This window comes from Cylas formicarius, unplaced genomic scaffold (genome assembly GCF_029955315.1).
Source record: "Cylas formicarius isolate icCylForm1 unplaced genomic scaffold, icCylForm1.1 PGA_scaffold_4__25_contigs__length_36172078, whole genome shotgun sequence".
Lineage (NCBI taxonomy): Eukaryota > Metazoa > Arthropoda > Insecta > Coleoptera > Brentidae > Cylas > Cylas formicarius.
The window spans coordinates 677,499-701,092 of NW_026844334.1; the positions used below are offsets into that span (position 1 = coordinate 677,499).

Here is a 23,594-nt window from a genome sequence, read left to right on the forward strand (position 1 = left end):
TCAGCAAATGTTGGTTTTCGTTCCGTTTTTATGTGTCGGTTAGAGGCCAAAATAGAAACTTCCTCGATGGACGTTGATAATGGGCGAATGGCTATAGCAAACTCTGCCTATCTGTTTGTGGCAAGTAAAAAGAAGAATTTTCCACGGTTGACAATCAGGCAGAAGAAAAATTATGTTTTTTTGTCGTTGAACCCCTTCTATTGAGAGCCCAACGAAAAGAATGTGACGAATTAAATGAGAAAGGTTTTTATCGTGTTTATCGGTACTGGCTGGTTGAAAAACAATTTATTCTATTTGGCCGTTTGCGTTTTTACGTGTATAACAATTTACTTTGAGTCGTAACGGAGAAGAATGAAGTCATGAAAGTGACGTTATCCTAGGATTTTTATTTTATCAAGGTACAGCGTGTTTAAAAAAGATGCGGCGGAAATTTAATTTAATCTTAAAATTTCATTCCATTTTTGATAAACGTTTAGTTTACATTGAATAGAAGATAAGGTTTCGTGGATTTTGGATAAATAAAACGCAGGTCAATAGTAAATGTTTCGCTATAATATAGTAATCACCTCCATTTATATAATAAATCTACAAAACATGGAATATATATATACTCACAATATAAACTCTTGTACGTCCGTAAAAATCATTACCGATATAACAATTTTATTTGTCTAAGTACACACAAATATATATATATAAATAAGGTTTCGTACAAAAATAAAAACTGTTGCGGTCCGGCACGAGAAACGAACGGGACTCCCGTATTTGTGGGGAACCCCGGAAAGGAACAATAACGATTCGTTAATGGCGGACTAACGGAAAATACTGGGACCGTGCGGAATTGCCATTCGTTTACAACCAAGAAAAATATGGAATGTCGTCGTCGTAAATATACCGACCCCCCTTCCTCGCTACGTACGAACGAAAATGAGATTCTCTGGTCCGACCAAATTATTAACAGTGTTTTGGTGAGGCAGACACCGAATTCGTTTTTGATATATTTTTAAAATGCTGAAATACAGGCGTGTGTATCGCCAAAACCAATGTTTTCCGTCAAAAATAACAACCAATAGAAAACAGAACACCCTGTATATATGTTTTTCGGTTATCTTCATATCTGCCTGCGCGACGTTCCGAGTAAAATAAACGCTAGAGAGCTGCGTCTCGAAACATTTCGATTTTTTTTTTATTTCAACTCCCCCCTCCTATACACCTTTTTTTAAAAAAATTCGCTAATATTGACTACTTTTCATAACGTTTGGCTCTGTCTAATTAACCCACTATACCAACAATATCTCTATGTATATATATATATATTGCCCACGTATTTACAAAAGTGTTTTTTTCGCCCCCCTCCCCCCCCTATTTAGAATACTCCTTTATGCCCTCTCTCGCATAACCTAGAAATCCAGGTTGAATCCAGCGTCGCTGTCGAACGAGTTGAGCAGCTCCTGATCGGTGAGGGAGGCGGAGTCGCCCGGCCCCGGCAGGTTGTCGAGGAACTCGAAGCTGAAATCGGTCGCTTGCGCGTTGAAGGTGGCGAGCGAGTTGCCGCCCCCGCCCATCAGGCTCGCCGGCTGTTGCGGCTGCTGCGCCACCTGGTGGCCGCTTACCGATATCGACTGCGACTGGTGCATGTGGATACCAGACATGGACATCTGCGCACGCGCCAATTATTATTAGATTTCTTCCACGTTCGGAGTGAAATAAATGTGAAAAAGTGAAAATTTGTTGAAAAACTACTTTGAAAGTGTGTCCGATTATTTCCTATCTACCTATTCGCGCATTTTACCAATATTTTTTAATTTGATTATTATTAGCTCTCGTCCACATTCGAAGTGAAATAAAAGTGAAAAAGAGAAAATTTATTGAAAAAATTCTTTGAAAGATTGCCTATCTACCTTTTCACACATTTTACCAATTTTTTGATTTGAATTATTGGCACTGGATTTTTTTCGAGAATTTGTCCATATTCGGAGTGAAATAATGAAAGATTTTTGAAAAAATGCTTTTGAAAGTGCATGGTTATTCGCTATCTACCTTTTCTCACGTTTTTCCAACGTTTTATTTTATATTATAAGATTTCGTCCATATTAGCAGTGAAATAAAAGTGTAAAAGTGAAAATTTATTGAAAAAATGGTTTGACAGTGTCGGTTATTCACCTTTTCCCGCATTTTAACGATTTTTTTATTTGAATCGTTGGTGCTGGATTTTTTTTTTCGAGAATTCGTCGGAATAAAAGTGAAATAGCGAACCATTTTTGAAAAATCTATCTTTTCTCACATTTTTCCAACCTTTTAATTCGAATTATTATAAGAAAATTTATTGTAAAAATGGCTTTGAAAATATCGGTAAAATCACCTTTTCCCCCATTTTACCCATTTTTTTATTTGAATTAATTAATTAATTAAGTAACTTAGTTAAAAAGAAAACGCTGCCTGCGCACCTGCGAATTTTGTTGCTGTTGGGCGAGCGTGTGCTGTTGCTGCTGCTGCTGCTGCTGCATATGGTTGAGCATCGCCTGGCTCATGCCGTTCATTTGGGCCATCGGCCCGCCCCCCTGGCCCATCAGCTGCCCCAAGTTCGCCCCCATGCCCTGCTGCTGCGACCTCAACTGTTGCTGTTGGTGCAGCGCCGACATCTGCTGCTGCATCTGGTTGCCGGCCATGTTGAAGTTGCCCTGCTGGAAGCCGGGCCTCATGGACGCGAAGCTCGCGCTCTGCTGCTGCGTCATGAGCAGGTGGCGCCACTCGCCGTTATTCTGCTGCACCGCCTCCATGCCGCCCATCGGTCCCTGCTGACGACCACTGTACATGGCACGGGCAGGCATCTGCTGCTGCTGCTGCTGTTGCTGTTGCTGCTGCTGCAGCATGTACATGTTGGTGCGGATCATGGGTCCAGACGGCGGTATGGCCTGGTGGGGCATGCGTCTCATGTTCGGGGGCGGGTACCTCGGCTGCATGCTCGCCTTGTACTCTGGCGGGGGCGGACGCAGCTGTTGTTGCTGAAGCGCCGCCGCCTGCTGCTGCTGCTGCTGTTGCTGCATCCTCAGCATGTGCTGTTGTTGGAGTAGCTTCTGCTGGTCGGATATGAGTCGCGGGCCCATCTGGGCGGCCGAACCCATGGGGGCGGTCGCCCTCCTCAAACTTTGCTGCGTAAAGTTGATGGTCTGCGTCTGGGACAGCGAGTAGCTGCCGTCGCCCATCACGTGCCCGCCCATCATGGTAGGTTGCTGTTGCGCGCCCATCGAACCCATCGGCGGTTGCTGCTTCAAATCGGAGCGCCGGTTAGGGGCGGTTAAAGGGGCGGCTGACATAAAATACCTGGTTCATGGAGGTTTGCGGGTTGCCGGTTTGGTGGGCGGACGCGCCTTGCGGCGTTTGCGCCGTTCCGCCGCCAGATGGCGCCGCTGGGTGTTGACTGAAGTGCATGCCCTGTTGCGCGGCGATCGAAACGTTACCCTTGAGGTCGGACGAGAAGTGGAGCTGTTGCCCCGCCGACACCTAGTCCAAACATTAATGATTTTTGTGAATGCGTTTCCAACATTGATTGGGATTCAGAATTCCAGATCGGTTGTTCTTTGGATATGGAATTTAATAGGTTCTTATCGGAGGAACGTTTAACATCGCTAAAGAAGGATTACGTATGGGAAACCCTATTAGTTCACTTAGTGCATAAATTTTGGTGAACAATTTAGAAAATATCCTACATAAATATCCTCTGACCTTTTGGTATTGTTCGATGGAGGAAAGGCCAAGGCATCCGACATGTAAATTTCAACTTCTCACGATTATAAATAATAGAAATTATAAATAAAAACAATGTTTGTCGATAATTTATCGATATATATATATATATATATATATATATATATATATATATATATATATATATATATATATATATATATATATATATATATATATTTATATATATATATATATATATATATATATATATATATATATATATATATATATATATATATATATATATATATATTCACGTATTCATTCACGGATGGAAAAATGTGATGACACTATATTATATATATATACCCCCCCCCCCCAACCCCTTATCATCGTGCCAAATTTCAGCCGGATCGGTTAATATCGACCTCGATCCAAAATTTCATGAGTATTTAAAGTCCCCCCCAGCCCCCTCCAAAGTTTTATCTTGATACTGGAGCTGCATCTATGTCAGGCCGGGAAATTTTGGCGCTAATCTCGTACCTATCTCCGTACAAAAAAAAAATGAAACTACCATAAACAGTAGCCAAAGTTGTCAAAGCACTATATTTCTGGTGGAAGTATAAATTATTTAACGGGTGCGCTTCCAAATCGATAAGCGCGACGGCGGGAGAGGGTATGCGCGTGCGGATGACCCCAAGGGAGCTTCCCGTCCCCCTGCCCCGGCGACCGCCATCGGGCCATAATGGATATTGGTTTCGCATCGAATTTCACAGCAGCACAGTAGACAATAATTTTTTTACTTCATTTTTGTTACGTTATTCAATCGTTAATTAACAAATTTTTCGTGGACTTTAGACAACTGAAAATCAATTATAAAAGTTAAAAGTGTTTTCAACATTTTTTATTTTAGCTGCTTTTTATTTATTTATTGCACTTTACTTCATTACTAAAAAATGTTTACGTTATTTGTTTATAAATTTGTTATAAACAAATAGGATATTTTAATATTAAATTTTTTTTTTGCTTTTCTGTTGTATTGATAAAATAAAAAATTAAGATTTTTTTTAAATTGTTTATAATTGTTTTTTTTTTTAATTCATCATTCGCTATCCTCATTAGAATTAAAAAAAAAAAATTTTTCAACTCAATTTTCATTGTTTATTTCATAAGCAATTTGTTATAAACAAATTCTTTTTCCGTTACAAAAAAAATACACCCATGTGCGTCGAAGTATCAAAAAATTGCAGGGGAGAGACTTGTTTGAATGCCGTGGATATTGTTCGTCGGAAATTGAATATATTGACGAAGAATGTGAATTCGTTATGAAACCAGGATACTAAGCACTCGAGAGGAGTATTTATAGTGTTATAACTGATTCTAGTGATGAAAATGGTGACGATATTACACTAAATTTATCCGACGAAGAACCCGAGCCACATCAAAACGAACCATCAACATCTGATCATCATCCAATGACAAAAAAAAAGAAATTGAAAATAATTTTGAGAAATGGAGAGACTGAGAAAAAGTAATTCTCTTAACACGCATGTAATTCCTTCAACTTAATAATTAATAATAAATACTTGATGAATAATTTTATTTGTAGAGTTCATTGACAGTTATTTCTAAATCCGTTACATAAAACTTTTCCTTATCAATACAAGCACTAAAAACTGAAACTGCGCAAAATTTAATTTTGATGCATATTTATTAGAATCATATATAAGCAATGTAAAATTGTAAACCATGAAGACGAGAACCAGTAAGTATCTGTATTATTCATACTTAAATTACATTTAACCCAGAGATATTAATTTCATCTTATAATAATGTAAATAATAACAAATAACTTACTATTTCGAGCAAAAAGTTGAAAAAAAAATTTTTGAGTTGAGTAGTCTTCAAAGTTGTATTGAATGATAACAGTCATAACATCAATAATATATATAAATAGATATAAATATTATAAAATGATGATCGCGTATTTTTTTATAAACAAATGCGTATAAAAAAAACGTCATAGATAAGGAGATGATTAAAAGTAAATCCAATAGAATAATTAATTATTTAAAATATTGTCTTGCATGTCCATGATAAGATAGGTGCCAGGTTGAACAGTGAGGATGTTAAATATTTAAAAATGAAATAAAAAATAAAACATTTTTTTTTAAATACTTTCATGCACATGGCTGTATTTATTTTTTTTTTAAGGGAAAAAAATTATGTTCAGTATTTGTTTACAACAAATTGTTTATTAAATAAACAATGAAAATTGAATTGTATTTTTTTTGGAATTCTAATCAGGATAGCAAATGATGAATTAAAAAAAAAAACGATTCCTTAATCAATAATTTAAAGGGGTGATAAATAAAAAAAAACGATTATAAACAATTTAAAAAAATACGATTTTTTTAAATCAGTATTTTACCAAGACAATAGAACAGCAAAAATTTTTTGTAAAAAGTGCCTATTTGTTTATAACAAATTTATAAACAAATAACGTAAAAAAAAATTCGTAATGAAATAAAATGCGAAAAACAAATAAAAAAATGTAGATTTTTTAAATAACATTATCTGGATTTTTCATATTTAGTTAATTTTGTTAATTGTTTATTATTATATAAAAAACGGAGACCCTCTTTTTCTCCCTACGTTTTTTGTTTATAACAATTACAATTTTACATTACACAGGATTTAATTCTGAATCCAAAAAACCAAACCCCATATTTTTAAAATCACTAGCACCGTTGTTCGCAGAAAACTCACTTCTCTACTAGACTAAAACGTCATCGACATTTTACTAAACAGGTAGAAAAAGATCGATCGAAATATCTCAGTTTAGTTTCACATTAGCTTTCTGAACTTACATTTAAACCCGAGCATAGCATTGAAAGCTCCGGCCGATATTAATTTCTCCTATTCGGGACCTGAGCTCGAGTCGCTTTTTCAACATTAAAAAATGCAATTCAACGTTTGTGGTTGATGAACGGTTAATCGAGTTGGCTTAGCTGAGACTTTTAAATAATACTGCTGGCTAGTTCTGCCCTCTGGCGTTCTCTGTGTCGATACTTCAGGGGCAACGGTTTTGTACGCAAAGTTAATAGCGAGGTGGCACTATATTTCTGGTCGAAGTATATATAATTGCGGTTTTTATAATCGAGGTGCGGTTATTTTTGTCGATTATTATTTTTTATTTTCTGTTTGTGAAAATCGCTTCGGATAAGGTGAAAACGAAATAGTTTACCTGGATGGCGTGCCCGTGGCTCTGCGGGTTGATATTGAGCTGCTGCGCCTGGTTGATCTGCACGGAGGCGGCGCCGCCCTGACTCTGAGCGCCGCCCCCCGATCCGGACGAAGGTCTGGGCGGCGTGCCGCCGCCGAAAGGCGCGGAATTGGACGGCGGGGCGCCGCCCCTTCCCGTAGGCAGGAACCCGGGGCTCCCGTGGCCGCCGGGGCTCCCGTACGGCGAATACTGCTGCTGTTTGGCGTACATGCCGCTCCCGGTGCCGCCGCCGCCAGTAGCCGCCCCCGGTTTCCGTTTCATCTCGTTGAAATCGCCGCTCTGGAAGATCATCTCCTGCTTGATCATGTCGGGCGGCTGCGGGAAGTTCGGGCTGCCCTTGTGGAAGCTCGGGTTCGAATTGGGGCTCCCGTAGTCGCCCTGAAAGCCCTGGAAGTCCTGGTACGGCGATCGGGAGTTGGGCGTCCTGCCCGCCGGACTGTAACTCAACCCCATCTGGTTCTAAGCCGCGAAAACAAAAAAGGAAGTTAGATTTTTCGCAAAACTTCGCAAAAACAAAATGGCTACCTTGTGCTGGTGCTGTTCGGCCATTTGTTTCAGAGTTTGCGCGGCGGGACTCAGCTCGGTTTTGGTGAAGTCCATGTTAGAGTAGGGTAGCCGATTCGCGATTTGACCGGCGCCTCCGCCCTTTTCGAACACGGGCGGCGAGTAGCCGCCCTGCACGTTGCCCATGAGGGCGGCGTGCGCCGACGACTTCGAATCCGGCCCCGCCAAACCCGACGACGGTCCCAAATCTTTGATATCCTCCATCTTCGAATGTTTCGGTTTATTTATACAATTATAACGAATTATAATGGAGATATCTTAACGGCGATAAAAGTCGATGTGAATTACGTCCTTTTGGGGATACGGGTGTCGAAATATATATAATATTAATAACAATGTTTTTCTATTGTGCTCCTCCAGTTTTTTTTTCGCAGCCTACTAAGATACATATTTAAAAGGAGACAAAGTTTTGTTGGAGCTGCATCTATGTCAGAAAGGGAAATTTTGGCGCTAACCTCATATATATCAATGTTTTTCTTATATCGTTATAATTTTGACAAGTATATTTATATAGTATTTTTCACAGTTTAAGCCGTTACTTCGACCAAACGTTTTTCGAAACCGACGTACCTTCATGGCGTTGACGCCCAAGTCGCTGCCCTTGTCCTCGAAATCGAACTCCTTCATCAGTTCCGGATAGTCCGAGTAATTGCTGATGTCGGAGATGAGGTCCTTGAACGCGGCCGACGACATGATCTCGTCGTTGGTGTCGTCCCCGATGAGGTCGGGGAAGGAGGCGGCGAAGCCGGCGCCGCCGTTGGCGGCGGCGTCCTTCTCGAGCGCCGCGGCGCACGAGTCCAGGTCCGCGAAATCGTTGTCCGGCTCCTGCGACAAAAAACCGTCGGGTCTCCCTCAGGTCTCCCCCCAGGTCCCCCGGATACCTGTTTGACGCATTCCACCAAGGTGCCGACGTCGAGGCCGACCTTTTGCTGCTGCTGCTGCTGCTGGACGGGCGTCGAGGGGTTCGATTTCGGCGACGAAACGTCGTTCTTGACGCTGGCGTTCGCGTGCGTCTTGACGGTGACATTCGTGCTGATCTGCTGGGGTTGCGAGCTCGCCGCCGACGTAGTGAACTCGAGCTGCTGCACGATCTCCACCGAGAACTTGGTGAGGCCCTCGTTTTGGTGGCTGCCGTGCTGTTGCGCCGTACACTGGAGCTTCACCGGCGGCTCGAAGCCGTCGGCGCCGTTCCCCGGGTCCAGCTCATCGACGGACCTCTTCAGGAACTTTTGCTGCTGTAACCGACGTTATTAAATGGCACCGGATTTCGTTAAAATACAAAAACCTCAAGTGATGATTCAATTGAATCATTTAAAAATAATTCAGAGATTCACAGAAACGGTAAAAGAAATACGACCATACGCAGATACTTGTGTTCTGCAGAAGATTGCAGAGACATTGAAGTAGTAGCTGTCAAATCTATTGACGAAAGTGATGTCAGTTTTGTCTCTCAAGAGCAAATATTGGGAGTTCCACCTGTTCCCAACTAACCAAAACTAACCAAAAATATCACAACTTATCACAGTAGACAGATGACTAAAACCTCTTCCTCATAACGACATTTGTTTTCACGAACATTATACCAAAAAGCAATTAATTGAGGTTCTCCAAAGCTTGAACCTACCAAAAGGAATACGTCTGTGATAATTATGCCAAAAATCTAGGGCATACAGTTTTAAGGCTTCCGCCTTACCACTGTATATTTAATCCCATTGAACATGTTTGGCACCCACTGAAATCTGCCATTCGTCGTAACAATGTTTTTCCCCGTGTCGACTCCAATGTCCTCAAACTTATAGAAACCGAAGTTTTTAACATCCCTCCACAATGTTGGGCAAATTCTGTCAAACATATAAAAAAAGCAGAACAATCGTGCCCATAAACATGGGATAATCTGATTTAAACAGTCTCGAATATTGCGCCGAGAGAGAGACAGAGAGAGAGTTTCATTTTTCGTACATACATCATCATACAGGGTGCGCGAGATACTTTGAATAATATAATTGGAAATCGTTATTACTTGTACAATTTTTTATATTTATCAAGGTTTGTCGTGACTTTGAACTTCGGCGATCAGTAACAAACGCTTTATACAGGGTGTATGCCCAATAAAATTGCATCGATTTTGCGAAAGTTCGATAGTGGTCCGCAGGAGCACGATAGAAAAACGATGCGTCCGCTTGAAGGTGGTAGACACTGATTCCGTAGAAATACTAAAAGGATGTCGAACTTCCATTGTCTTTATGTTTAATTTACACAACGTGTCGGACAGTTGTATCACTACCCGTTAACAAAATTTGATTCTAAGGCTACAAGGTTTATATACTATGCGACGGGGCTCATCCATGACGGATCAGAGGTTGCCAAATTGTTGGTATATCTACGCTTGGATTGCTGAAGATGTTTTTATTGTTACTAATGAAAAATGCTTCTTTAAATTTGCGCTATCTCCAATGCGATACCTGATTTTTGCGTTTCACCCTTCGTTGTTTCTTATGTTTCGCCAATATATGATACTCCGCATTCACAGGGTATCTGGTAGGTAGACTCTTGAGTCGACGTTTCAGGCTATGTTTTTGTGAATACACCTCTTAATGTTGATCAAGATTTAAATACAGTTTTAACATGATATTGTTTAGCTATTCGTCTAATCTTTTCTGATATTCCTTTCCAGATAATGAAGGTGTATCGTCAACATATCGAAGCCAGATCTTAGGTTTAATAGTTGCAGTGTTTAAGGCATGCGTTTCGAACCACTCCATGTATATGTTCGCTATCACTGGAGAGAAGAAGCCATCGGCAGGCCTTGAACTTATCTTTGACTTGAAAGTAAGAATAATGCAGACAGCACCTCAGAAGCTCCAACACTCCCTCAATACTTAACGACTCCTCCAAGGGCACGTTCGTATATAGACTTTCAACGTTAAAGCTGATAAACTTGTCTGAAGGATCCAGTTTCACGTTTTTTAGAATATCTACCAAGTGCCCAGAGTTTTTTGCAAACGAAGAAGTTTTACCTACAAGTGGCTGGACGATTTGATTGTAGAATCTCTTGAATTAGTGATCGGTCTGGGTGGATTTTTGGAAGGCCATAAAGATGTGATGGTTTGGTGTGATGTGGAGTTAACGTGGTTCTAATGTTATCGGGAATAGAGCGTCTGTATTTTCAGTTTTCATTAGAAACAATGAAAACATCTTCAGCAATCCAAGCGTGGATATACCGACAATTTGGCAATCTCTGATCCGTCATGGATGAGCCCCGTCGCATAGTATATAAACCTTGTAGCGTTAGAATTAAGTTTAGTTTACACTTGATAACGGGTAGTGATACAACTGTCCGAAACGTTGTGTAAGTTAAAAATAAAGACAATGCAAGTTCGACATCCTTTTAGTAGCGAAAGCAATCGCTTAGTTTGCTTCGGCCGAGTCGGGAAAAGAAAATTGACGGACGAGATGGGGAGAGGACGGGCGACGTCACGAGTTCGTTTACCTGCTGTTCGGCGAGGCGACCGTCCTCGGACGTCATCGCGATGACGTCGCGCGCTCGCGGCGACACGGAAACGGACGGGCGCGCGGGCGGGTACCCGGTACCCAACGAACGGACTGAAACGATTTCGGAAACCGATGGTGCCACGGTGTGTTTACGTAGTTACGTCACATTCGCGGTAAAATCGATCGTCGCGTCGCATCTACTGCGCGTTCGAATATTACTACTCGTTTAAAATGAAAAAATGCCTCGCCATATGAGCAAAAAGTACCGGGACGATCAGGTACCTCCGAAAGTAAAATAAATAACAACCAAAAGTTTTGTTTTATATATTTTTACATGACAATTGTTTCGACAACACCGTGTCTTTATCAAATGTAATATTTACAAACTGCCTGCTATTATATATACCGAAAAATGGCAATAAAACCAATGGGTTCACCTGTTTCCGAGTTAGGGTGAAATCTACTAAATCTATCACATCCATAGATGGAATACTGGAAAATAAGTTTTGTACATCAAAAGACAATAGTGTTGCGTTAGAAGGGATTTTAGTATCTTTAATTATGTTGATTAATTCAAAAGAATTTTTTATTCCAAATTTTGGTTTAGAATTTGTGTGGAACTTTGAAATATTTACTAATTTTGTTGAGAGTTCAACTGCTGCAGCTGTTACATAAGACACAACTAGTCTAATTTGCATATTTTGTTTATGTAATTTAACTAAAGAATATAATTTCGGCGGTTGTGGATTCATAATTGTTAATAAATACTTGTCTTTGTCACTAATTACTTCCTTGACTTGTCTTTGATATAACTCGGTAGGATCGTGTTTGATACAAAGGAAAAGTTCTGCTTTAAGAAAATTGTTGGTTTTTGAAATATGTTCTAGGAGATCGATAGTTATGACTGTCTTCGCTTTATCTGCACGTGTAAATATGATGTTATTTTCCGAAGCTTTGTTTTTGATAGATTTCACTATTGACATTTGAGAAATTTCTTGGTGTTTGTTGTTATCTACTTTTGTTTATGTTTGTTTAAATTAAAATCGTTAATGTTCTTAATTCCTAATTCACAGTCGATCCCTAAACAGTCTAATTCTCTATTAATGTTCGAGTGCTGTAAGTTAAAGTTGAAACCTTTTCCCAGAAATTCAAATTCACTTTTAGAAAAGAAAATGTTGTGTGTTTGATGTACAAAACTTGTTTTCCAGTATTCCACCTGTCGATGTGATAGATTTAGTAGATTTCACATTCACTCGGAAACAGGTTAACCCATTGGTGAAACAAGATTTATTAGATTGCTTAATCGTATCTTTAGACCAAAATTATCTTGAATTCAACCTCCAAAAGTGCCTAAGCTCGAACAGCAATGTTGTCAGATTTCAGAAATATCGCGACGTTAAAAATATTTTTTCACCAACAGTGAGTGGTAAATCTGACAACACAGCTGTCAGTTTTTTTTAATTCTGCATGTTCAAAAAGGAATTGAATTTTATAGTTCCAGCCTTTCCAGATATTTAAGCGTTTCGGTACTTTTTACTAACCTCGTATATCCTATATTAAATAACGTAGCAATATAGCATGAAAGCATTGTAATATTTATAATATTATATGCTTGTGCGCTGTTCTAGTTTAATTGGGCCAAATTTTTGAGGAATGAGTCAGTATTTCTGAGAAACAAGTCAGAATTTCTGAGTTGAGTCAGAAATTCTGCAATATGAGTGCGAAATAAGTCAGAATTTCAGAGTTAAGATAGAAATTCTGAAATATAAGTGATAATTCGTGGAAAACAAGTCAAAATTTCTGAGTTAAATCAGAAATTAAGAAATTCGTCTACTTTATAGAAAGTTTGAATCGCTTTTCGGAAATTCCGATTTGTTGTGAAATTGTGATTTATTTTTGAAAAATTCTGATTTGTTTTTAAAATACCTTAATTAAGAAATTCTCTTACATTATAAAAATTTTGAATTATTTTTCAAAAGTTTTGCCTTATTTTCTACAAAATTCGGATTTGGTTTTCAAATACTATGAGTCAATTAAGAAATTCTCCTACTTTACAAAAATTTTCAATTATTTTTCAAAAGTTTTGCCTTATGTTTTACAAAAGTCCGATTTGTTTTTTAAAAATGATGTCTTAATTAAGAAATTCTCTTAGTTATTATACAAAACTTTCGAATTATTTTGCAGAAATTCTGACTAATTTTCCCGAAATTTTGCTTATATTAAGAAACTCTCTTCTTTAGAGGAATATCGAATTAATTTTCAAAAGTTCTGCCTAATTTTCCGCAAAATTCTGATTTGCTTTTCAAAGTTCTGCCTTAATTAGAAATTGTCTTTATAAAAATTTAAAATCATTCTGACTTATTTTCCAGAAATTCTGATTTATTTTTCAAAAATTTTGACCTAGTTGAGAAATTGTAACTAACCAAAAATTCTGAAGCCAATTTAGCAATTCTGACTTGTTTTACAGAAATTCTGATTTGTTTCTAAAAATTCTGAAGTTAATTTACAAATTCCACCTTAAAGATTTTTACGTACTTTCCAGAAAGTCTTACTTGTTTTTTAAAAAATTCCTATGTAACTTAGAAATCCTGACCAAACATTTTGATTTATTGTTCGAAAATTCGAAATTCCTATTTGTTTTTCAAAAACTCTGACTTAATTCACAAATTTTGACTTGTTTTCCGGAAATTCATACTTATACGTCAATAAAACATCTTCGAAAAAAAAAAACGAAATTTTAATAACGTTTTCGTTTTTTTTTTTACGTCGCCCAGTCTCGGAATATTACAAATTCAATCGTACACCATGGCGCGATGTTTATCGACACCGGCGACGGAGATAGTAGGCCGGGGAACCTCCAGTGCGGCGTTGCCGCTCGGTCGCTCCGCCTACGTCACATCGGGCGTAGGATTTTCGCGAAATCTCCAAGGTCGGCTCGTAGTCGTCGGGCGTTACGAAATCAAATCGCCGCGCGACACATTTTCGTCCATTATTTATTTATATTTGTTTCAGCCTCGACACGAATATGGTGCGAAAAAAAAACGCTACTGTGAAACACGGTTCAACCTCATTAATCGAAACCGATATAGTATGGCCAAAAATATAGTGCATTTACCGCTTTGTCGTTTTAAGGATTTTACGGTACGAATATTTGTAGAAAATTGAAGTTGGAGTTTCCTAAAAGTAAGAGAACTGACCTTAAAGATAAAGTTTAAGGTCAAGACAAGGTACCTATTAAATTCTTTAAGGTGCGGCCATATTTTTCTGATTCTCACGAGGGGCCTTTGCAAGGCCCTTTGTCGCCTTTATTGAATATTCAACCGTAAATCAAATAAAAGCCGCTGGAAAAAAGTACCTACTTTCCCACGCCGCAAACTTTGAACTACGGCGATCCGCCGGGAGCGCCATCTAACGGAAGCGTTTGTCGTCGAGCTAAGTTAACCTACCGGCCGCTGGATGTCGCCACGACGTTGCAAACGCGATTCCGCTCCCTTTCGTTCGTTCTTATCGGGAAATTGTACGGTGATTTTTAAGTTAAAAACATAGAGGAAATAAAAAAGCGGTACGCGTTTAAGCGGATGACCTCGTCACTAGGTTTTGATTGCCAGCGCTATAGAGTGCCGCATGAACGTCGTAATATTGACAGCACCTTGCGTCAGTCAAGTGTCAAATCCGAATTTATCAAAAGCTCTAATTAATTTTTATTGATATTTTCAAGCACATTGAAGATTGAATTTTGCAGAAGATTCATAAACTTCTTATCTCTTTCTTGGTTTGTATTTTATATCTTATTTGTATTCTAAGAAATATATTTTATTTGTATTTTATATGTTATTTGTATAAAATATCTATAGCATATGAATGTTTGCTAGTATTTGTATGTAAGAAATATGTTTTGTTTGTATTTTATATATTATTTGTATAAAGTTTGTATAGCATATGAATTTTTGTCCGTATTGGTTCGTAAAAATAATATTGTGCTTTTTTTCCGCAACTGTGATATTTTTAAAATAAACTATAAAAATATATAATCCAAAGCTTATTATTATCCATTTACCAACCCACTCATCTACAAGCAAAAATTTTTGTCCTTATTTGTTTATAAGAAATATATTTGGTTTGATTTTATATCTTCTTTGTATAAAGTTTTTATAGCATATGAAATTGTTTTTTTTTTTTATAAGAAATACAATTTGTTTGTACAAAGTTGCTATAGCATATAAATTTTTGTTCGTATTTGTATAAAGTTTCTATAGTGTATGAATTTTTATTCGTATTTATTTGTTTCTAAGAAATATTTTTTGTTTGCATCTTATATCTTATTTGTAAAGAAGTTTCTATAGCATATCAATTTTTATTCGCATTTATTTATTTTCAAGAAATATATTTTGATTGTATTTTATATCTTATTTGTATAAAGTTTCTATAGCATATAATTTTTTTTTCGTATTTGTATGTAAGAAATATATTTTGTTTGTATTTTATATCTTTTTGTATTAAATTTCTATAGCAAATGAATTTTTATTCTTATCCATTTGTTGCTATGAAATACATTTTGATTGTATTTTATATCTTATTTGTATCAAGTTTTTATAGCATATGAATTTTTATTCTTATCTATTTGTTTCTAAGAAATATATTTTGTTTGTATTTTGTATCTTATTTGTATAAAGTTTCTATAGCATATCAATTTTTATTCGTATTTATTTATTTTCAAGAAATATATTTTGATTGTATTTTATATCTTATTTGTATAAAGTTTCCATAGCATATAAATTTTTTTCGTATTTGTATGTAAGAAATATATTTTGTTTGTTTTTTGTATCTTATTTGTATAAAGTTTCTATAGCATATGAATTTTTATTCGTATTTAATTGTTTCTAAGAAATATACTTTGTTTGTATTTTATATCTTATTTGTATAAAGTTTCTATAGCATATAAATTTTTTTCGTATTTGTATGTAAGAAATATATTTTGTTTGTATTTTATATCTTATTTGTATAAAGTTTCTATAGCATATACATTTTTTTCGTATTTGTATGTAAGAAATATATTTTGTTTGTATTTTATATCTTATTTGTATAAAGTTTCTATAGCATATACATTTTTTTCGTATTTGTATGTAAGAAATATATTTTGTTTGTATTTTGTATCTTATTTGTACAAAGTTTCTATAGCATGTGAATTTTTGTTCGTATTTGTTTCTATTATATTTTGTTTGTATTTTATATCTTATTTGAATAAAGTTTCTATAGCATATGAAATTTTATTTGTATTTATTTTTTTCTAAAAAATATGTTCAATGGCATAAGTTTCTATGGCATATGAATTTTTGTTCGTATTTGTTTCTAAGAAATACATTTTGTTTGTATTTTATAACTTATTTTTATAAAGTTTGTATAGCATATGAATTTTTATTCTTAACTATTTGATTCTATGAAATATATTTTGTTTGTATTTCAAATCTGATTTATATAAAGTTTCTATAGCATATGATTTTTTGTTCGTATTGGTTCATAAGAGAAATATTGTGTTTTTTTAAACAATTGTGATATTTTTAAGATAAACATTCCAAATATCTATACTCCAAAGCTCATTATTACACATTTTCTACAAGATAAAAAAATGTACATTCGACTTTATTAATGCACGTTATTGTGGACATCTGTAATTTGCTTGAAGAATTTTTTGCAAAACTTCTGACGTTCCTGAACTGAACCAGTTTCAGTTCAGCTTTGAAGTTTTGTCAAAAGTAGTACAGTAGTACAGATGTTTCTCAAAAAAAAACAAAAAGTTCAGCAATGCGGATCGAAACTGACACCCCGAATATCGACTGTGAGTTTTGCCGTGTTTCTACGGGTTCGTTTTCCTACGGTGCAGTTAGCCGCACTCGCTAGTTCCTACGAAAACCCAGTTATTAAAAATAACGAGACAGAGAGAGAGGTTATTGTACCCGGGGCGGAGAACTAGTACAACGCCTTGTCGTTCGGCGCGCAGGTCACGACACGTCCTGTACCGGCGTTCTTCGCGTATTCAGATCGGGCAACGTTCTCTCCGCCAATGGAGAAAGCGAGACAAAAAGCGTCGAAAGCCGTCGCATTTTAATATTTGGAGTAGTTTCCGAATAACTTTCCATCTGTCACGCGGAAATCGCATTTATTTAGTGACAACGGCAATGTTTATGGGACGATATCGACTGCGCGTCACCACGTGACTACCCAGGTCGCTACCCGCGCCGCTGTCGCTGCCGTCGAGACGCGGAACCCGTAACATAGATGGCGACACATTGCAAAATTATAATTATTCAAATTAATAAAACATTATTTAGTTTTTATAAAACTTCTGGAGACCTTCTGCGTCGGTTTTGGCTGAGTCGAACTTGCTAACGTTTCGTCAATCGTCCCGTTGGCTTCTTCAGTGTTTGAGTGAAACTGGCTCGCATTTTACTCCGTATGATCTGTTCATAGATATAAGAAAGTGACCAATTGCTTTTGAGTGAGGTTATCCCAGGGTGGTCATTAACATACAATGCAACAAGATTATTACCTAAAGTTTCGGCATTTAAATTCAGGTAAAATTTTGGTCCGATACCTATCTGTGTTTAATATTCCTTGGTTTGGCATACTACTTAGTTTAAGTTTATTAGTAACCATTCTTATTTCGAGTGTAACGCAGCGTGTGTTGAATCGTGTGCGAATTATGCGAAATATGTGCGAGTCTAGTGTATCTCAGGAGATGCTCCCGCCCAAATGTAGAAAAGATAGATAAGTAATTTAAGTAGGTAATAAAAATAATTTGTAATTTTATTTTAGATTTAAACATAAATAAATAAATATTGTTTAGTTTCTTTCCTAACAAAACCCCAAATAGTTCAACTCTGAGCAAAGTACGGACCTGTTCGGCCATATTTCATTCTTACAGCTTTCGGGTCTTTCCTTAATTCATATCAGTTAGTTACTTTCCTAGATCTATGAACAGACTGTACCTTGATATGTAGCACAATATTTTAGAATACCAACGTGCTAATTCATCAAAATGTGTACCTTCCAGTCACATAATTAAAAAAAAAAAAGCGTCAAACCAAATACGAAGCTCGTTGCGAGAGAGAGAGAGAGAGAGAGAGAGAGAGTGAATTTCTGTACCTGTGGCCGGTAGAGCGGTCGATAAATATGGGCAGCGTTGCCAGATCGCGAACGGGTGTCGTCGCCAGCGCTAACTGCGATGCGGTGACTGTGACGACGTTCGTTTTCCTTGTCGCACGCGTTTACGGTAACGCCGGATAACGGCAACGTACGGTATTATGCAAACGGATATGCAAATTATTTTTGGACGTTCTGAGATAGCCCGCAGAGGGCGTAATCGCCATGGGGTATTTTCAAATGCCGTTTTCGGCAAAATTTCCTTATATTAGTGAACGCGTATTAGCGAACTACGAACTGAAAGAAAAGAAAATAACATACGGCAGTTTTACATTAAAATAACAGATCCGATTGAATCTGGATGTGGAGAAAACAATTCAAGAGATAGTTCAAAGACTTGAAGCACACCGTCATGTTTGTGATAATAAATAGCAAGAAACGAATACGGGTAGGTAATAGTAATTGGTGTTTTTTTTTTCGATGTATAGAACTTTAAGTTGGCATTACTGTTCAAGATGGCGACCGATTTAACAGCTGTCGTGTGATTTATTCCCAGTTTGGTTTGGCAATTCGTCATGAATAGACTCCCGCCTGAACAGCGCTTGCAAATAGTGCAATTTTATTTCGAAAATAATGGTTCTGTGCGGAATACGTATCGCGCACTGCGTCCATTTTATCGTCGACAAAATCGTTCATCAGAGAAGTTAATTCTAAAAATCCATTGTTGGAATTTTTCCACTTCTGTGGAAAACTTTTGATATAAACAGTAAACTGTGTCGAGAGACAGTTTAAGGTTTCGTCTATAATACAGGGGCCGCAAGATATTTGAAAAAATATAATTGCAATTACCGAAGTGTGCCGTAACTTAGAAGTTCGACAAGATGTAAAGGACACTTTATACAGGGTGCATTCACAATCAAGTTACATCGATTTTGCGAAAGTTCTACACTGGTCCGCAGGAGCACGATAGAAAAACAATGCGTCCCTCTAGGACGAGAATCCGCGAAGCGCCTCCTCCTTAAAATAAAAAGCTGATTCGCGCTATTTGCTACGAACTTGCCCCGCCCAGCGACGATTTTTCGAAAGCGATCCTGTTTTTAATGCGCTAATCAGCCCTCATTTTTGGTATTGTAATTCGCTTTTGATTTCCGGTAGAAACAGCGATGTTCTATTCTGGGTTGCACACGTTACACTCCCGTTCGTGTAATGCTTAGGTCTTTAGGGTGGTTGTCGGTGTCTCAGAATATTGAGTTCTCTAATGTTTTGGCGATATATAAAATAAAAAATAAATTACTTCCGTCCTACTTACAACATTATTTAATTCCTAGGTCGTACAAACATTCTAATAATGTTAGGGGTAAAAACGACTTTGATATTCAGTTCGTTAAAACTCTACAAATACCAAAAAGCCTTCAATTGTTGAATGCTCCGCCGACAGTTCTGGTTTAAGAAAATTGTTGGTTTTTGAAATATATTCTGGGAGATCGACAGCTATGACTGTCCCTTTATGTGCACGTGTAAATATTATGTTATTTTCGTAAGCTTTGTTTTTGATAGATTTCACTATTGACATTTGAGAAATTTCTTGGTGTTTGTTGTTATCTACTTTTGTTTATGTTTGTTTAAATTAAAATCGTTAATGTCCTTAATTGTCCTTAAAGTTGAAACCTTTTCCCAGAAATTCAAATTCACTTTTAGAAAATGTTGCGTCTGTTAAGTTTATGAACCTGTTGTAAAATTGGTGGTCGGTATACTTTGTAATAACTTACTTCCTGTTAGATATTTTTTTATTAAAAATTAATTTCGTTGTATTTTTTGTGTCAGCCCGACCCTCCAATTATTCCTTCTTTTGCCATATTTAGACATACAAAAAGAACTTTACTTTACGCCGAAAACGCGAAAAGTTAAAAAAAGACACACAAAGATTAAGATTTGGGGCGATCTCAATTTGATAATCGGTACTTTGAACATTCGACGCTTTGCGATAAAATAAGAACTTGGAAACTTGGCAACAGCGCTCGCGCGCGCGCTTGGCTCGATAAAAGCGACACTCACCACGTGAACGCTACTTTGGATCGAGTCCTGTTTCTTGTCTTTCGTTTTGGACACGCGCTTGGCCTTCGCGTCGAGGTAGCGCTGCTTCAGCTGCAGCGTGTCCTGCAGATTCTGCTCGCACAGTCCCGTGAAGGACTGATCGAAACGAGGCATGCAGTCGCTCTGACGACGCCGGTACGACTCGATGCGTCTGCGCAGCCTGCGACAGAAACGCCAAAAATTACTTTTTCCACGTTGCCACACCCAACTTCCGCGTCGGCGGTTGAGGAAGAAGAAGAAGATTCGCGGATAACGCACTCTTAACTTCAATTTTATTTAGTTTTTTTCATATTTTAAATGTTTTTTTGTTTAATATGTTTTTATTGTTTAATAGTACTTTTTGCAGAATATATATGTATTATTTCTTCACTTCACTTGCACTAAAAACAAATAGGCTCATTAATTTCTCAAAGAAACTTCTGCGTCGGTTTTTGCTGAGTCGAACTAGCCTGACGTTTCGCCACTCATCCTGTTGGCTTCTTGAAACTTGATTGAAACTGGCTCGCAAAAATACTTAAAAAATCGAAACCTTCTAAATTTAATACTGCAATCCCGACCTTGTAATCCTAAAAGCAGATAAAGGAAATGCTACGGTGGTCGTGGAAAGGTTCAAGATATTCTCACAGATGGATCATATCGTCAACCTAAAAAAGATAAGATAAGGCTTCTTCTCTATCAGACTCCGTGAAAAAATCCGTCACCCCCCATGACTCTAAAATCCCTCGTCTCCACGGACTCCGAAAAATCCACAAACCAGGTTTACCCTTTCGGCCTATTGTCAGCACCATTGATTCTCCAACATATTATCTAGCAAATACCTGGCTTCCTTATTAAAACCCCTTACAGGGAAAACAGGCCATATCAAAAGTTCTAAAGAAATATAACGTCGAAACCAGATTTACCACTTGTCCAAGAATCTCCCAACATCTTCGATCCGTCAAGACAAAATTTCATTTAAGATGCCAGGAGTTTACAGCATTCCATGCATATGCGGCAAAGAATACATTGGAGAGACCGGACGAAAAATATCAACTAGACGCAAAGAACATGAAAGAGTCTTAAGACTAAGACAAATAAACTCATCAGCAGCACAATCACTAAACCGAACATAAAAAATTTTATTCGATAAAACTAACATTCTTGCATTTAATCGACCAACCGAGAGTCTATAGCAGAGAATCTGTAAGCAACCTGACAACCTTAACCGCGACTCAGGTCTCTACCTGTCACCAATATGGGAATCAGTCATCCGATACGGTGTTTATGCCCCTGATCTAGCTCCGCCTCCCTCGAACAATATAAAAGCAGGTAGAATAAAATGCGAGCCAGTTTCAGTCAAGCCCTGAAGAAGCCAAGAGGACGGTTGGCGAAATTTTAGCTAGTTCGAGACAACAACGGAAGCCGGAGGAATTCAGAAGTTTTATAAAAAGTATTACTATAGCCTGTGGACGTTTCTTTGCAAAATTAATTTTTACCAAATTTTTAACACTGCAACTTAAAGTAGCAGTAACATTATCAAACAAAAAAGTATTTTATTCTGATTTTAAATAAAAACATCGTATGTTATCGGCAACATATTTTAGTTTTTTAATTTGTAAAATATTTTTTTTTGCGTTATAAAAAAAATAACATTTTAGGCTGAGTTTAAATAAAAACATCGTATGTTATCGGCAACACGTTTTAGTTTTTGGATTTGTACGATATTTTTTTCCGTTACAGAAAAAATAGTGTTTTAGGCTGATTTTAAGTAAATATATTGTATGTTATCAGCAACATATTTTAGTTTTTGTATTTATAAGATATTTTTTTCCGTCAAAAAAAAAAATATTTTATGCTGAGCTTAAATAAAAATATCCTGTGTTATCGCCAACGCATTTTAGTTTTTGGATTTGTAAGACATTTTTTCCGTTACAAAAAAAAGTATTTTCGGTTGATTTTAAATAAAAAGAACGTATGTTCTCGGCAAAGGATTTCAGTTTTTGTCGAGAAACAACTTTAAGAACTTTAAGTTTTGAACTTTTAATTTTCATGCAATGCCCGATTCACTAGTTAGTAGCAAACGATGACAAGGGCCGCATTTCTTTTTCCAATTCCGGTATAACTTTTATTTCTCCGCCAAACCGAGCAAGGCTTAAACGTTTCAACCAAATAACGACTGCTACGAATAAACACCGTTCAAAAACAACGAAAACGGTTAAACAAAACCCTAAGTTGGTCGAACTGTGACACAGAATAACGAGTAATATTTGGTTGCCTAATTACGCGTGTTTCGTCTCGGGTTTGAATCGAACGCATTATCGACAAGTAGGCGCTGCGCTGTCAAACGGAAGGAAAAAGTCGCCAAAAATTGTCGCGAGAGCTATTAGAAGAGTGTTGCCGCGTATAAGTGAACGGCGGCGCGGATTTTCGCGAAAGTCGGGCGAACCGCTTACGAAATCCATTGTATTGAGTTTCGCAAAGGTAATTGCAAAAGTGTCGGTACCTTTCGACCACGGCCTGCTTCGGGGTCACCTCCTGGTGGAGCTGCGGCAGTATCGGGGGCTGAGGGACGACGGGGGGGAGCGTCCCGCCGCCGTCTAGACAACCCCCGGGCCCAGTGTTGGCTCGATCCAGTGTGTCGATCTGCGAGCGTCTTTCACATGGCCCGTGGCACTTTAAACGAGACGCCGCCCCGTACGCCCGGACATAACCTCGAAGGGCGCGCTTCGGGAGTCATCCGCGCCCCACCCGGACACCCCGCACTGGTCTCCTATTCCCACCCCGATGAGATGCACGCCTAAACCGCCGCTATCTGGATGTCCATGTGCATTTTTACGGGAAACATCGAAAGACCCATTTAATAATGTCCGCCGAAAACAAAACACATTCGGGCCGTTCGCCAGTAGTCGAGCCACACCGATCGGCAGGTTAAAACTGCGGCACCGTTGCTCTCTCACTGCGTGCGCGACGATTAACACGACTTCCGCACAATATCATCCCGATACGGTCGACAACTCCCGCAATCTTTCGCGGACGGACCGTGTTTCAACGCGAATACAGAAGACGCACGTCTATCGCATCGTCGCGGGCCGCGGCCATTTTCTTTAGCGTGCCAGTGCAGCCACCTGCCGCACGCTGAATATCAGGAAGGGTAAAGGAGTCTCGTGCGCGGACGTGCAGATATGAGATTTTATCTCGTCCCGTGCGAAAAATTGGTTCCGCAGGTTCTTAGACGCGCGCGGGCGGCTAATCGGTGTCTTTTCGTCAGTCGTTTCGTACTTTTACATAAACGATTCCGCAGCGCCATCTAGCGACCGATGGTGGTACTTTTTGCGCCGTCGGTGTAATC

At 38.0% G+C, this 23,594-nt stretch overlaps 1 protein-coding gene across 3 annotated transcripts; it reads right to left on the reverse strand.

Annotated features, from left to right (window-relative positions):
• Nucleotides 1-191: 191 nt before the first annotated feature.
• On the reverse strand, nucleotides 192-23,375 carry LOC132700660 (neurogenic protein mastermind). 3 transcript variants are annotated; one of them, XM_060668135.1, is made up of 9 exons: nucleotides 22,749-23,375; nucleotides 20,228-20,426; nucleotides 8,422-8,772; nucleotides 8,111-8,365; nucleotides 7,502-7,744; nucleotides 6,938-7,435; nucleotides 3,325-3,504; nucleotides 2,448-3,269; nucleotides 192-1,658 (listed from the first exon to the last, which is right to left on the reverse strand). In XM_060668135.1, exons 2-9 carry the CDS (start codon nucleotides 20,378-20,380, stop codon nucleotides 1,401-1,403), a joined length of 2,760 nt encoding a protein of 919 aa, XP_060524118.1. In that variant the 5' UTR covers nucleotides 20,381-20,426; nucleotides 22,749-23,375; the 3' UTR covers nucleotides 192-1,400. The 3 variants fall into 3 exon arrangements, with proteins under 3 accessions (XP_060524118.1, XP_060524117.1, XP_060524116.1); XM_060668134.1 differs by having other exon boundaries at nucleotides 193-1,658; nucleotides 2,448-3,266; nucleotides 8,422-8,775; nucleotides 22,749-23,373; XM_060668133.1 differs by having other exon boundaries at nucleotides 193-1,658; nucleotides 8,422-8,775; nucleotides 22,749-23,373.
• Nucleotides 23,376-23,594: the final 219 nt, after the last annotated feature.